Below are 15,538 nucleotides of genomic sequence, written 5' to 3'. Positions count from 1 at the left end.
TGAAACCCTGTCTCCACTAAAAATACAAAAATTAGCCAACGTGGTAGTGCACACCTATAATCCCAGCTACTCTGGAGGCTGAGGGAGGAGAATCGCTCGAACTCGGTAGGCAGAGGCTGCGATGAGCCGAGATCGTGCCACTGCGCTCCAGCCTGGGGAACAGGCGTGAGCCACCGTGCCTGGCCAGCTGGTTTCAAACTCCTGACCTCAAGTGACCCACCCGTTTCAGCCTCCCTAAGTGCTAGGATTACAGGCTTGAGCCACCATACCTGGCCAGAATCAACTTTTAAACATGTTTTGGGCCGGGTGGATGACTTGGGGTCAAGAGTTCAAGACCAGCCTGACCAACATGGTGAAACCCTGTCTCTATTAAGAATATAAAATTAGGCCGGGCATGGTGGCTCACGTCTGTAATCCCAGCACTTTGCGAGGCCGAGGTGGATGGATCATGAGGTCAAGAGATTGAGACTATCCTGGCCAACATGGTGAAACCCCATCTCTACTAAAAATACAAAAATTAGGTGGGTGTGGTGGCACACTCCTGTAGTCCCTGCTACTCAAGAGGCTGAGGCAGGAGCATCCCTTGAACCCAGGAGGCTGAAGTTGCAGTGAGCCCAGATCGTGGCACTGCACTCCAGCCTGGGTGACAGAGCGAGACTCCGTCAAAACAAACAAACAAACAAACAAACAAAAAAACAGCTCTTTGTCAAGCGAATAATGTATCAAAATTTTACTGTTTATTATATGCCAATGATGAAATTATTGCTTTTCAACTCAAAATTTGCCCTTCAGTACCTGCTCTGTGATAACGGAATCCTAGGCCCTTTAAGCATTTCTCTTTTGCAGTGAGTATGATGCTACTAACCTTTGTCACAAGGTGTTCGAAGAACAATGCAGGTGGAAGGGAGCTTCTCTTTCTGGTTTGGTGAGCTTTTTTTCTTGCTCCTGTAGCATAGGCCATCAGTGATTAATGTATGTTGGGATGTTTTGGGGCTTCTCTGCCCTAGTGGTGTGGCCAGGTGTGGCCAAGGTCTCTCGGTGACCTTGCAGCTTTAGCTTGGCAACCACTTTGCTGCAGGCTTCCCAACACGGATAGGGCACTCCAGGCCTTATGCCCTCAATGGTAACCTGACTTCCTGACGGTCATTTCCTGTTGCTCTCCTGAAGCAGAAACCACATGCTCCAGGCCTTGCATCAGAGCAGTGCCGCACCTCCCTCTGCAGCAGCCTTGTCTGTGCTCCAGAAAGTGGTTGTTATTTCCTGCTTGCCCAGCTCTGGCCTCTGCAACCCAGCCATCCAATGGGCTGCAACCTCACCTTCTCCAACCAAGTCTCAACTCCAGGGAGGTGGTGCCCCTTCCAAGTTTGCCCTTCCTAGGGTACTCTCCCTTAGCCCAAGTGTACCCTTCAGGATTGTCTTTACATTTAAGGTTACTCCCTGTCATAGTTTAATGCTTTATAATAAACTTCCCGTTTAAAATACTGTGTGATTTCTGTCTCCTGATTGGACCTGAACCAATACATAAACTAAGGTAAAAATCCTAAGAGCTAAATTAGGTTGCTGCTAAGTATGTTAGACCAGTGGTCTTTACATTAGTGTACCTAAAGACTTTCCACAGAGTACACGAGAACCCAGCTGTAGGGGAATCAACCACTCAATCTTTAATTTCTATTTTTTCTTTCATTATTATTATTAATTTTTTTTCTTTTTTTAGATGGAGTCTTGCTCTATCGCCCAGGTTGGAGTGCAGTGGTGTAATCTCAGCTCACTGCAACCTTTGCCTTTTGGGTTCAAGCGATTCTCTGGCCTCAGCCTCCCCAGCAGCTGGGATTACAGGTGTATGCCACCATGCCTGGCTAATTTTGTATTTTTAGTAGATACGGGGTTTCACCATGTTGGCCAGGCTGGTCTTGAACTCCTGACCTCATGATCTATCCACCTTGGCCTCCCAAAGTGCTGGGATTACAGACATGAGCCAACACACCTGGCCTTATTATTAATTTTTGTAGAAATGTGGTCTTACTGTGTTGCCCAGGCTGCTCTTAACCTCCTGGGCTCAAGTGATCCTTCCACCTTGGCCACCCAAAGTGTTGGGATTACAGGCATGAACTACCATGGCTGGCTCAATCTCTAATTTTTTTTTTTTTTTTGAGACGGAGTCTCGCTCTGTCGCCCAGGCTGGAGTGCAGTGGCCGGATCTCAGCTCACTGCAAGCTCCGCCTCCCGGGTTTATGCCATTCTCCTGCCTCAGCCTCCCGAGTAGCTGGGACTACAGGCGCCCGCCACCTTGCCCAGCTAATTTTTTATTTTTTTATTTTTTAGTAGAGACGGGGTTTCACCGGGTTAGCCAGGATGGTCTCGATCTCCTGACCCCGTGATCCGCCCGTCTCGGCCTCCCAAAGTGCTGGGATTACAGGCTTGAGCCACCGCGCCTGGCCTCAATCTCTAATTTATTCTAAAAGTGATACACCTGAGAAGTGTCCTGACTTGCTCTTGCAGGTCTCTCTGTTCCCACAAATTCTCTCAGAACAGCTCCTATCCATCCTGAATTCTACTTTGATACATCAATCAAATCACTCATTTTGCTAAGCCCTTTCCAGTGATTAATGAAATCACCATAAACTTGTCTTGGGCTTTTCTTTTCCTTTACTACACATTATTCAGTTAAGAGAGAACAGTGCCTTTAGAGATTGGGTATTTGGGGCCGAGCACAGTGGCTCATGCCTGTAATCCCAGAACTTTGGGAGGCCAAGGCAGGCAGATCACATGAGGTCAGGAGTTCCAGACCAGCTTGGCCAACACAGTGAAACCTTGTCTCTACTAAAAATACAAAAATTAGCTGGGTGTGGTGGCATGTGCCTGTAATACCAGCTACTCAGGGGGCTGAGGCAGAAGAATCGCTTGTACCTGGGAGGCAGAGGTTGCAGTGAGCCGAGATCATGCCATTGCACTTTAGACTGGGCAACAAAGGCAAAACTTTGTCTGAAAAAAAAAAAAAAAAAAAATTAGCCAGGTGTGGTGGCAGGTACCTGTAATCCCAGTTACTGGGGAGGCTGAGGCACAAGAATCGCTGGAACCTGGGAAGTGGAGGTTGCAGTGAGCCAAAATTGCACCTCTACACTCCAGCCTGGGCAACACAGTGAGACTCTGTCTCAAAAAAAAAAAAAGACATTGAGTATTTGGGCCAGTGTTAACACACTTGATTTCAGGTATCTCATGAAGGAGTTGTCAGAGTGACTTTGCTTTGTTCACCTTGATTATCATCAAATAATGTCTACTTAAGAAAAAGACCTTACTTAGGAAAGAGAGCTTCAAACACTAAAAATAGCTTGCTCATGTATTTAATTATATATAGTATTTTTTCTAGCTATTCTCACTTCTCATCAACAGTATGTCATCACTTAGAAAAGTTCCACTCAACATATTCATGGGATGGGCACAATGGCTGACACCAGTAATCTGAGCACTTTGGGAGGTGGAGGTGGCCAGATCACTTGAGCCTGGGAGTTCAAGACCAGCCTGGGGAACATGGCAAAATCCCATCTCTACTAGAAATACAAAAATTAGCTGGGCATGGTAGTAGTACATGCCTGTAGTCCCAGCTACCCACGAGGCTGAGGTAGGAGGATTACCTGAGCCCAGGAAGTTGAAGCTGCAGTGAGCCATGATCACGCCTCTACACTCCAGCCTGGGCGATAGAGCGAGACCTTGTCACAAAACAAACAAACTATATCTATCTATATATATAAATGTTTTACTGGGACTATCAAATACTTGAAGTGCACAAAACACACAGAAAAAATTTAAGTAATTTCCTTTGGTTAAGGCATGAACTTTTATCAATTCATACTATAAATATTTAATTCAAGTAGTCAGTCCCTTCTGATCTGATCCTATAAGATGTTGTAATTTTTTTTTTTTTTGAGACAGAGTGGCTCAATCATGGCTTACTGCAACCTCCACCTCCTGGGTTCAAGCGATTCTCCTGCCTCAGCCTCATGAGTAGCTGGGATTACAGGTGCCTGCTACCACGCCCAGCGAATTTTTGTATTTTTAGTAGAGATAGGGTTTCACCATGTTGGCCAGGCTAGTCTCGAACTCCTGACCTCAGGTGATACACCCGTTATGGCCTCTCAAAGTGCTGGGATTACAGGCATGAGCTATTCATGCCCGGCCAGATGTTATAACTTCTATTCCCATTAACAATATCAAAATATATGTGTTAAACTGCCCTGCCAATTGGTTTGTCCAATATACTTTTCTCTTATATTAAATATAAAAGCAGGCTGGGCTTGGTGGCTCACTCTAGCCTGGGCAACAAGAGCAAAACTGTATCTCAAAAAAAAAAAAAAAAAAAAGAGCAATCATTGAGACTTATATAAATTAATAGATTTAGTTCTGATTTTTACAATAATTGTGAATCATTGAAAGTCTAATACTAGAGTTTAATTCATGTATGCATACACATTTACTAAAGCAATTATCATGCTTTCTACCATACTCCTCACTTCAAAATTTACAATGCTTTATTATAAATTTAGTAATGAGAAATGTTTTTTTGAGACCCCAGCCCAGGCTAGAGTGCAGTGCTGCGACCTCAGCTCACTGCAACCTCCACCTCCCGGGTTCAAGTGACTCTCCTGCCTCAGCCTCCTGAGTAGCTGGGATTACAGGCGTGTACCACTACCACCCGGCTAATTTTTGGATTTTTAGTCGAGATGGGGTTTCACCATGTTGGCCAGGCTGGTCTCAAACTTCCGACCTCAAATGATACACCCACCCCAGCCTCCCAAAGTGCTGGGATTACAGGCGTGAGCCACCGCTCCTGGCGTCATGTTGTTTTAGTAATGCACAGGTTGGCACTATTGGGTTATTAAGAGCATCCATAACCTGAAAATCCAAAATCTGAAATGCTCCAACATCTGAAACTTTCTGAGCGCCAACATGATGCTCAAAGGTCACGTTCAAAGGGAATGCTCACCGGAGCATTTGGGATTTTCAGATGAGGGATGCTGGTAAGTATAATGCAAATATTCCAAAATCTGAAAAAATGTGAAGTCTGAAACATTTTTGGTCCCAATAATTTGAGTAAGAGATAGTCAACCTGCATTATTAAAATGGATAAATTATGACTTTAAGACTTTTAGAAAAATACCTTACAACTTGTACTCCATAATTTATTTCTTGGTGTTTTATATCATTTTCTTTCTTTTTTTTTTTTCAAGATGGAGTCTCGCTCTATTGCCCAGGCTGGAGTGCAGTGGCTGGATCTCAGCTCACTGTAAGCTCTGCCTCCCGGGTTCACATCATTCTCCTGCCTCAGCCTCCCGAGTAACTGGGACTACAGGCACCCGCCACCTTGCCCGGCTAGTTTTTTGTATTTTTTTTTTAGTAGAGACGGGGTTTCACCGTGTTAGCCAGGATGGCCTCGATCTTCTGACCTCGTGATCCGCCCGTCTCGGCCTCCCAAAGTGCTGGGATTACAGGCTTGAGCCACCGCGCCCGGCCAATGAATCCTTTTTCATTTGAGTAATAAATACTACTCGATCTCGGATCTTGGATATCTGAAATATTTTTAAAATTTCTCTTGAAAAGACATACAATAGATCAACAAAAGAACCATTAAGACAAAAATACAACATATTAAGATAAAGATTATGGTGCAGAAGTGGAACATCAATCATGATCCTAACAAATGATGATTTATTTTATTCGTGTTGTGTGAAGCACTATAATGGATGAAGTAGTACACATTCTTTTCTCAATTACACTGTATAGAAATCTTCTTTTTGTTTTTTTTGAGACGGAGTTTCACTCTTGTTGCCTAGGCTGGAGTGCAACAGCACGATCTTGGCTCACCGCAACTTCCACCTCCCGGGTTCAAGCAATTCTCCTGCCTCAGCCTCCTGAGTAGCTGGAATTACTGGCACGCGCCACCACACCCAGCTTACTTTGCATTTTTAGTAGAGATGGGTTTCTCCATGTTGGTCAGGCTGGTCTCAAACTCCTGACCTTGTGATCCACCCACCTCGGCCTCCCAAAGCGCTGGGATTACAGGCGTGAGCCATCACGCCAGGCCCTGTATAGAAATCTTAAGTGCTGGGAATTCTTATTCATATTTTACAGGGAAGTTCCTGAGAGACCACTGTTAGGCTTCCATTTGCTGATAAGAAATGGAGGAGCAAAATCGATCAGAAGAAAATGTAAGTCTGGAGATCTTTTTTAAGAAAAACTACACTCAGGACTTTTAGGTCCTTTTCCAGTTTAGTGCAGAGTATTTAGGAGCTTGAGCTCTGGGGTTGGGTAAATCCTGTGACAGACAGAAACCACATGTGCCAGGATCAATGCTACAACCTAACACAGGTTCCTTATTGCAACACTGGAGGGTTAAGATTATGTACGCAACATATTAAAATGTCCTTGCATATAAATATCTAGCGACAGTACTAATGAATTCTTTAGGGTAAATTCCTAGAAATGTAATAAATGGCTCTCAGAGTGTAGGACCATTTAAAGGGTAATTATATTATGACAAACAATTTTCCAAAAAAGTGGACCTAGCTTGTAATAGAGAAGGAGCTCACCTTTTGGGTCGAGGAAGGCCCATGGGGGTAAGATTAGGATCTGGTCTAGGAATGGTTTTCCGGATGCGAATCTGTGAGACTTTCTTTGGCCTCTTCTCTGGCTCAGCCTATTTTTAAGGATTAAGAAGAAAGATGGTCACGTTGTAAGACATTTTATTTATTTATGTATTTTTTGAGACAAGGTCTCACTCTGTGGCCCAGTGGTGCAATCATAGCTCACTGCAGCCTTGAACTCCTGAACTCAAATGATCCTCCTGCCTTGGCCTCCCAAAGCACTGGGTTTACAACTATAAGCCACCGTAACTGGCAATGTTTACTTTTAGATGGGGTCTTGCTGTATTGCCCAGGCTGCTCAGGAACTCCTGGGCTCAAGTGATCCTTTTGCCTCAGCCTCTATGGTAGCTAGGACTACAGGTGTATGCCATCACCCCTGGCATATTGTAAGACATTTTAAAATATAAAGTCCCTTGTCTTGGCACTTAAAGACATTGCTACCTCACTTTAGAGATGATTCTAGTAAGTAGTTTATGACAAAGCTCCCACTCCTATTCCTGCTGGTTTTTTATTTTATTATTTATTTTTTTGACAAGAGTTTTGCTCTTGTTGCCAGGCTGAAGTGCAATGGCATGGTCTTGGTTCACCACAACCTCTGACTCCTGTGTTCAAGTGATTCTCCTGCCTCAGCCTCCTGAGTAGCTGGAATCACAGGCATGCGCCACCGCACCCAGCTAATTTTTTATTTTTCGTAGAGACAGTGTTCCTCCATGTTGGTCAGGCTGGTCTCAAACTCCCAACCTCAGGTGATCTGCCCACCTCAGCCTCCCAAAGTGCTAGGATTACAGATGTGACCACCGCATCTGGCCTTATTTATTTATTTTTTGAGACAGAGTCTCACTCTGTCGCCCAGGCTGGAGTGCAGTGGTGTGATCCAGGCTCACTACAACCTCTACCTCCTGGGTACAAGTGATTCTACTGCCTCAGCCTCCAGAGTAGCTGGGATTACAGGCATGTGCCACCACATTCGGCTAATTTTTGTAATTTTAGTAGAGATGGGGGTTTCACCATGCTGGCCAGGCTGGTCTCGAACTCCTGACTCCAGGTGATCTGCCCACCTCAGCCTCCCAAAGTGTTGGGATCCCAGGCACGAGTCACTGCGCCCGGCCTTTTTTTTTTTTTAAGGTGGGATTTCACTCTGTCACTTAGGCTGGAGTGCAGTGATGCAATCGGGGCTCATTGCTGCAACCTCCACCTCCTGGGCTCAAGCAATTCTCCCTCCTCAGCCTCCCAAGTAACTGGGACTACAAGTGTGCACCACCACGGTCAGCTAATTTTTGTATTTTTTGTAGAGACACGGTTTCGCCAGGTTGCCCAGGCTTCTATTGAACTCCTGGACTCAAGTGATCCACCCACCTCAGCCTCCCAAAGTGCTGAGATTACAGGTGTGAGCCACCGTGCCCGGTCCCTGCTGTGTTTTAAGCAACTACTCCCTTCATATCATCAAAACAAGAATTGTACATTCAGTTCAGACATTGAACTGTCAACATGAAAGTTTGCAACTGTCGAAGACAACAGATGTTGCAAAATTGAACATCATCACCATCCACTCATCTCTTTGAATGCACAAAGCAGCTCTTTGGTCCAATTCTCTAAACAGTTACATGCTGTTGGCAAGAAAAAAGTATCTGGAAAACAGTGCAAATTAAAAAATCCACTGTGTCCTTTATTGGCGAAGAGAAAAACTCCTGGCTTAGTACTATCCAGGACTCGGCTGACACTAAAGGTGGTATGTAAAGATACTCAGAGGCCAGTCTGTAGTTACCATGTGATGTGAGTTGACAATGGCCACCATCACCTGACCCCACCAGCACTTTACACTTACCTCTTTCTGTTCTGGAGAGCTGCTCTGTGGGCAGGGGCATGCTGCTTTCACACCATCCAGCTCATCCAATCCAGGAACCTGGAACTCAGAGGCTGAAAGCAGGAGCTTGCTGACAGCTGATTCTGCTACCAAGCAAGACTTTGGTACCAAGGCAGGGAATGGAGGCTCCAGCCTAGCACCATGAAGAGAAAGAGAAGAAAGATATGAGAGAGGTTTGCTTTCTACTTCCAGCACATTCCACTTTTTCTTTTCTTTTTTTTTTTTTTGAGGCGGAGCTTCGCTCTTGTTGCCCAGGCTGGAATGCAATGGTGCAATCTTGGCTCAATGCAGCCTCTGCCTCCCGGGTTCAAGTGATTCTCCTGCCTCAGCACCCGCAAGTAGCTGAGATTACAGGCATGCGCCATCACTCCTAGCTAATTCTGTACTTTTAGTAGAGACAGAGTTTCTCCATGTTGGTCAGGATGGTCTCGATCTCCTGACCTTAGGTGATCCGCCCGCCCCCAGTCTCCCAAAGTGCTGGGATTATAGGCATGAGCCACCACACCCAGCCTCAACTTCTTAATATCTAGGCCTCAATACTTTTTCTTTCTTTCCAGGAATGATATATTCAGTCAACCTGCTTTCTAGTCACTTCCAGACATAGCCTGTACCATGTATGTAAAAAAATTACAAGAATGTGTAATCCATTTTATTGCTATAGAATTTTATAAGGAAAATGTAAAAGGAACAGAATTTTGGGTGAGGAAGATATCTGGTAAACCACACAAATGAACAGCGCTCAGATGAGATCAACCCTGTCCAGGGACTGAAGTTGGCTATAAAACATGAAGTAGCTTGCGAAGGGACTTCTGGTACAATAAGCTGGTTAGTGATTTTCATTTTTTTTTTTTAACAAATGGTATTGATTACACATTCCTAGTTACTGCTTGTAATAGAACAGATTTCAATCTCAGAGATGTTTATCTGAGAGACATAGATCAGGTTTACAAGGACGAGATCAAAGTCATGCCACAGATGATCCACGCCACCCATGCATGCACTCTCTTGCACACACACACGTGCACACGCACACACACACTGAGCCTCATGTGCTCACCTTGTTTGACTGCCGCTGGTGTTATATGTAGCTTCCATGCCTGGAAGAGGCACATATGGTAACATGGTGTGGCTAAAGTAAAGTAAAAGTACAAAAGCAACAGGTAAGGTCAGTGGGATAACAGGAAAGGTTTTGACGTTATTGTGGGTATCAGCACATGATAGCCCCAAGAAGACAAGAAATGTCAGTTACCCAGAAAGAGGAAAGCTTCCCAACCAGGAGAGTTACATTTATGTGCCCATCACTGGAATGGAGGCAGACTGACAGGAAAATTACTTTCTAACTTAAATGGAAAGAAGGCAGAGACAGAAATAAAGAACAGTGGCTGGGCAAGGTAGCTGATGTCTATAAGCCCAGCACTTTGGGAGGCCGAGGTGGGCAGATCGCTTCAGCCTAGGAGTTCAAGAGCAGCTTGGGCAACATGGCGAGACCTTGTCTCCACAAAAAATACAAAAATTACCCAGGGGTGGTGGAGTGCACCTGTGGTACCAGCTACTCAGGAGGCTGGGGTGAGAAGACTACTTGAGCCCAGAAGGTCAAGACTGAAGTAATCCAAGACTGCACCACTGCACTTCAGCCTGAGTGACAGGGCAAGACCCCATCTCTAAATAAAAATAAATAAATAAAAATTTAAAGAATATATTATACCACTCAGTTGTGTACTGACTCTATTAAAATAAAATCTGCTAGTTTCTATAATCTTACAAAATATTAGAGAGAAACCAATTATTTTCTTTTTCTTTTTCTTTTTTTGAGACTGAGTCTCGCTCTGTTGCCTAGGCTGGAGTGCAGTGGTGCAATTCTGGCTCACTGCAAGCTCCTCCTAAGTTCAAGAGATTCTTCTGCCTCAGCCTCCCGAGTAGCTGGGACTACAGGAGTGTGCCAACATGCCCGGGTAATTTTTGTATTTTTAGTAGAGATGGGTTTTCACCATATTGGCCAGGCTGGTCTCGAACTCCTGACTTTGTGATCCGCCCGCCTCGGCCTCCCAAAGTGCTGGGATTACAAGCACGAGCCACTGCGCCCGTCCCAATTATTTTCTTTAAAGCCAAGTTACACATAAAATATAGCTATACAGCTGGGCACAGTGGCTCACACTTGTAATCCCAACATTTTGGGAGGCTGAGGTGGGCAGATCACTTGAGGCAAGGAGTTTAAGAACAGCCTGGCCAACATGGCAAAACCCCATCTCTACTAAAAGTACAAAAATTAGCTGGGTGTGGTGGTGGGTGCCTGTAATCCCAGCTACTCAGGAGGCTGAGGCAGGAGAATCGCTTGAATGCGGGAGGCAGAGACTGTAGTAAGCTGAGATTATATAATCCACTGCATTCCAGCCTGGGCGACAGAGGGAGACTCTGTCTCAAAAACCAAACTAAACAAAACAACATAGCTATATAGAAGAAAACTATTGGCCGGCCGTGGTGGCTCACGCCTGTAATCCCAGCACTTTGGGGAAGCCGAGGCAGGTGGATCACATGAGGTCAGGAGTTCAAGACCAGCCTGGCCAATATGATGAAACCCAGTCTCTACAAAAATACAGAAACTAGCTGGGCACGATGGCACGTGCCTGTTGTCCCAGCTACTTGGAAGGGTGAGGCAGGAGAATTGCTGAACCCGGGAGGCAGAGGTTGCAGTGAGCCGAGATCACACCACTGCACTCCAATATGGAAGACAGAGCAAGACTCCATCTCACAAAACAAAAACAACAATAACAAAAAACCTATTAAAAGTTAAAAGTTAATTCCTTTATAATTAAACTTTTTTTTTTTTTTTTGAGATGGAGTCTCACTTTGACACCCAAGCTGGAGTGCAGTGGCGCGATCTCAACTCACTGCAACCTCTACCTCGTGGGTTCAAGTGATTCTCCTGCTTCAGCCTCTCGAATAGCTGGAACTACAGGCACCCGCCACGACACCGGACTAATTTTCATATTTTTCGTAGACACGGGGTTTCACCATATTGGTCAGACTGGTCTCCAACTCCTGACCTTGTGATCTGCTTACCTCAGTGTCCCAAAGTGTTGACATTATAGGCATGAGCCACCGTGCTCGGCCTGCTAGAAACCATTTCTAAGCTTGTTTAGAAAAACAGCAAACTTCTGGCCAGGCACGGTGACTCAAACCTGTAATTCCAGTACTCTGGGAGGCTAAGGTTGGTGGATCACCTGAGGTCAAGAGTTTGAGACAAGAGTTTGAGACCAGCCTGGCCAATCTGGTGAAACCCTGTCTCTACAAAGAATACAAAATCAGCCGGGCGTGATGGTGCATGCCTGTAATCCCAACTATTCAGGAGGCTGAGGCAGGAAAATCACTTAAACCCGGGAGGCAGAGGTTGCAGTGAGCTGGGATTGCGCCACTGCACTTCAGCCTGGGAGACAAGAGTTTCACACTACAAGAGTGAAACTCTGCCAAAAAAAAAAAAAAAAAAAAAAAAAAAAAAGAAGAAAGAAAGAAAGAAAAAAGAAAAACAGCAAACTTCTTTTTTTTTTTTTTGAGACGGAGTCTCGCTCTGTCGCCCAGGCTGGAGTGCGGTGGCCAGATCTCAGTAATTGCAAGCCTCCGCCTCCCGGGTTACGCCATTCTCCTGCCTCAGTCTCCCAAAGTAGCCTGACACAGGCGCCCGCCACCTCGCCCGGCTAGTTTTTTGGTATTTTTTAGTAGAGAACGGGTTCACCAGGTTACCAGGATGGTCTCGTCTCCTGACCTCGTGATCTGCCCCGTCTCGGCTCCCAAAGTGCTGGGATTACAGGCTGAGCCACCCGCGCCCGGCCAAGATAATTTTATAGAAGCAAAGCAGTGAATGGTACCACCTGTCTCGGCCTCCCAAAATGCTGGGATTACAGGCTTGAACCACCGCGCCCGGCCAAAACAGCAAAATTCTAAACTCTAAGCCCGGGCACATGGTGCTACGGCATTTTTAGAGCCAATGAAAAGTACCCACAAATACCACCCCCTCCACCTTCCATTTGAATTTAAATAAAATAAAGTAAAATAAAATAAAAAGCTAGAAATAGGAAGGGAAACAGAGAAAATTTTCAACACCAGGAAACAGAAACATCAAGTGATAAAGGAAGAGCGCTGGAAGACGAAAAGGGGCAAAAGGGTTACACCTGCATAGGGGGAAAAGAGTAACTACCATCTATCCTAACCTCAGGAACAAACATAGTTTGGAGAAAGTAGCATTTTTTGGGGATAGAGTCTTGCTCTGTCACCCAGGCTGGAGTGCAGTGGCGTGATCTCGGCTCACTGCAACCTCCACTTCCTGGGTTCAAGTGATTCTCCTGCCTCAGCTTCCTGAGTAGATGGGACTATTGGTGTGTGCCACCACGCCCGGCTAATTTTTGTATTTTTAGTAGAGACAGGGTTTCAACGTGTTAGCCAGGATGGTCTCAATCTCCTGATCTCATGTTTCACCTGACTCAGCCTCCCAAAGTGCTGGCATGACAGGTGTGAGCCTTTGCACCTGGCCAGAAGTAACACAATTTAAAGCCTGGGAGACAAGAGTGAAACTCTGTCTCAAAAAAAAAAGAAAAATACATAGCAGCGCAATTATGAGATTTTAGAGGCATCAACAAAGTAGACAATAAAAGCAGTACACTAGCATTTAAAACAACGCGAGTCACTCTAATGTATTTTCATGGCTGTCTTATGATAAGTGAACTTTTTTTTTGTTGAGGTGGAGTCTCGCTCTGTCGCCCAGGCTGGAGTGCAGCGGCGGGATCTTGGCTCACTGCAAGCTCCGCCTCCCAGGTTGACGCCATTCTCCTGCCTCAGCCTCCTGAGTAGCTGGGACTACAGGTGCCCGCCACCACACCCGGCTAATTTTTTTGTATTTTTTTTAGTAGAGACAGGGTTTCACCATGTTAGCCAGGATGGTCTCAATTTCCTGACCTTGTGATCCGCCCGCCTCGGCCTCCCAAAGTGCTGAGATTACAGGCATGAGCCACCGTGCCCGGCCATAATAAGTGAACTTGAAAAAATAACTATAAAGGCCGGGCACGGTGGCTCACGCGTACATCCCAGCACTCTTGGGGGGGGCCGGGTGGTAGATACCTGACGGTCAGGAGTCAAGATCAGCCTGACCAACATGGGAGAACCCCGTCTCTACTAAAAATACCATAAATACGGTGGATGTGGTGGCGCATGCGGCCGGCAATTCCGCTACTCAGGGAGGCTGGGCGGGCGGTGGAGAATCACTGGAACCTCGCGAGGGCAGAGGTTGTGCGTACAGGGCCAAGATTGCGCACTGCACTCCAGCCTGGCAACAAGAGCGAACCTCCCATCTCAGAAAACACAACAACAAAACACTGTTAGGAATGTACTTGTTTAACAGCATTCATCTTTTAATTTTAGTCAGTAATGTTCATTTCCGGGGTTATTTTTTTCTGACACTTCTATTTTTTTTCTATAAGGATGCTCAGGAATCATACACAATATGACCAGCAGGTTTGTTGTTTATTTAATTTATTTATTTTTTGAGACAGGTCTCATCTTGTCACCCAGGCTGGGATGCAGTCGTGCAATCTTTGGCTAACCGTAACCTCTGCCTCCCAGGTTCAAGCAATTCTCCTGCCGCTCAGTGCCCTCCTAAAGGGGGTAGCTGGGATTACAGGTATGAACCACACATCCGGATAAGTTTCATTTTTTATTTGAGGCCAAGGTTTCACCATGTTGGCTAGCTGATCTGAACCCTGACCTCAGTTGATTCGCCCCACCTTCGGCCTTCCCAAAGCGCTGGAATATAGGCATAAGCACCTCAACCTGGCCACCAGGCAGCTTTTGGTTGTTGGTTGAAGTTTTCTTTTTGAGACACAGTCTCACTTGACCGCCAGGCTGAGAATATAGTGGCAAGATCTCGGCTCACTGCAACCTCTGCTGATTCTTGTGCCTCAGCTTGAGTAGCAGTTATGGGCATGCACATTTACATCTGGCTAATTTTTTGTTACTTTTAGTAGAGATGGGATTTATTTTTTTATTTTTTGAGACGGAGTTTCACTCTTGTTGCCCCAGGCTGGAGGGGCAATGGCGTGATCTTGGCTCAGCACAACCTCACCTCCCAGGTTAAGCGATTCTCCTGCCTCAACCTCCAGAGTAGTGGGATTTCAGGCATCTGCACCACGCCCGGCTAATTTTTGTACTTTTAGTATGAACGGGTTTCTCCATGATGGTCAGGCTGGCTTGAACTCCGACCTCAGTTGATCCGCCCCCTTGGCTTCCCAAGTGCTGGGATTATGCATGAGCCACCACACTCCTGCCTATTTTTTTTTTTTTTTGGGACGGAATCCTGCATCTGTGCCTAGGCTAGAAGTGGCAGTGGGCGTGACTCTGGCTCACTGCAACCCCTGCCATCCTGGGTTTCAAGGGATCCTCCTGCTAGCTCTGAGTGCTGGTGTAATACAGGAAACGCCACTAATGACCCTGACTATTTTTGTATTTTATTTGCAGAGCAAGGTTTTGCCATGTTCCCCAGGCTGGTCTCAAACTCCTACGACTAAAGAGATCCACTGCTGGCTCCCAAAAGTGCTAGGCTTACAGGCATGAACCACTGCATCCCGCCTGAACCAGCCCATTATTGAACACAATGATCTACGTTAGGAGGACACACAATGAACAAGGCCCTCCTAACGTTTTTGGAATATTAAGGCTTTTTGATGTCTAATCTATTCAACTGAGCATCAATAGTAAGGGCAAATTAAAAAATATTTTGTTTACTTAAATAACTACAAAGAGGAGGATTTATCTATCATGTCTCTAGCAGCTTTTTGGGGATTCTTTTTTTTTTTTTTGAGACGGAGTCTCGTTCTGGTTTACCCGGCTGGAGTTGCCAATGGGCGATCTCCAGCTCACTGCAATCTCTGCCTCCTGGGTTCACGCCATTCTCCTGCTCAGCCTCCCAAAGTAGCTTTGGAGACAGGTGCCTGCTGCCACTCCCGTCTACATTTTTGTATTTTTAACAGAAACAGGTTTCACTGTGTTGGCC

The 15,538-nt window shown here is 45.7% G+C and overlaps 1 protein-coding gene across 3 annotated transcripts in view; it reads right to left on the bottom strand.

Annotated features, from left to right (window-relative positions):
- Positions 1-15,538, bottom strand: part of PRR14L (proline rich 14 like) — a 70,912-nt gene that overhangs the window by 15,159 nt on the left and 40,215 nt on the right. For all 3 annotated transcript variants that reach the window (XM_017868950.1, XM_017868952.1, XM_017868951.1), the window contains 3 exons: positions 9,560-9,631; positions 8,464-8,635; positions 6,585-6,691 (listed from right to left, as the gene is read on the bottom strand). In XM_017868950.1, the coding sequence (XP_017724439.1) occupies positions 6,585-6,691; positions 8,464-8,635; positions 9,560-9,631 (351 nt within the window). The remainder of the gene's footprint in view (positions 1-6,584; positions 6,692-8,463; positions 8,636-9,559; positions 9,632-15,538) is intronic.

This window comes from Rhinopithecus bieti, unplaced genomic scaffold (genome assembly GCF_001698545.2).
Source record: "Rhinopithecus bieti isolate Rb0 unplaced genomic scaffold, ASM169854v2 scaffold_4666, whole genome shotgun sequence".
NCBI classification, from domain to species: domain Eukaryota; kingdom Metazoa; phylum Chordata; class Mammalia; order Primates; family Cercopithecidae; genus Rhinopithecus; species Rhinopithecus bieti.
Note: the sequence above shows the minus strand (reverse complement) of the source record. Positions and strands in the feature narration are given on the sequence as shown.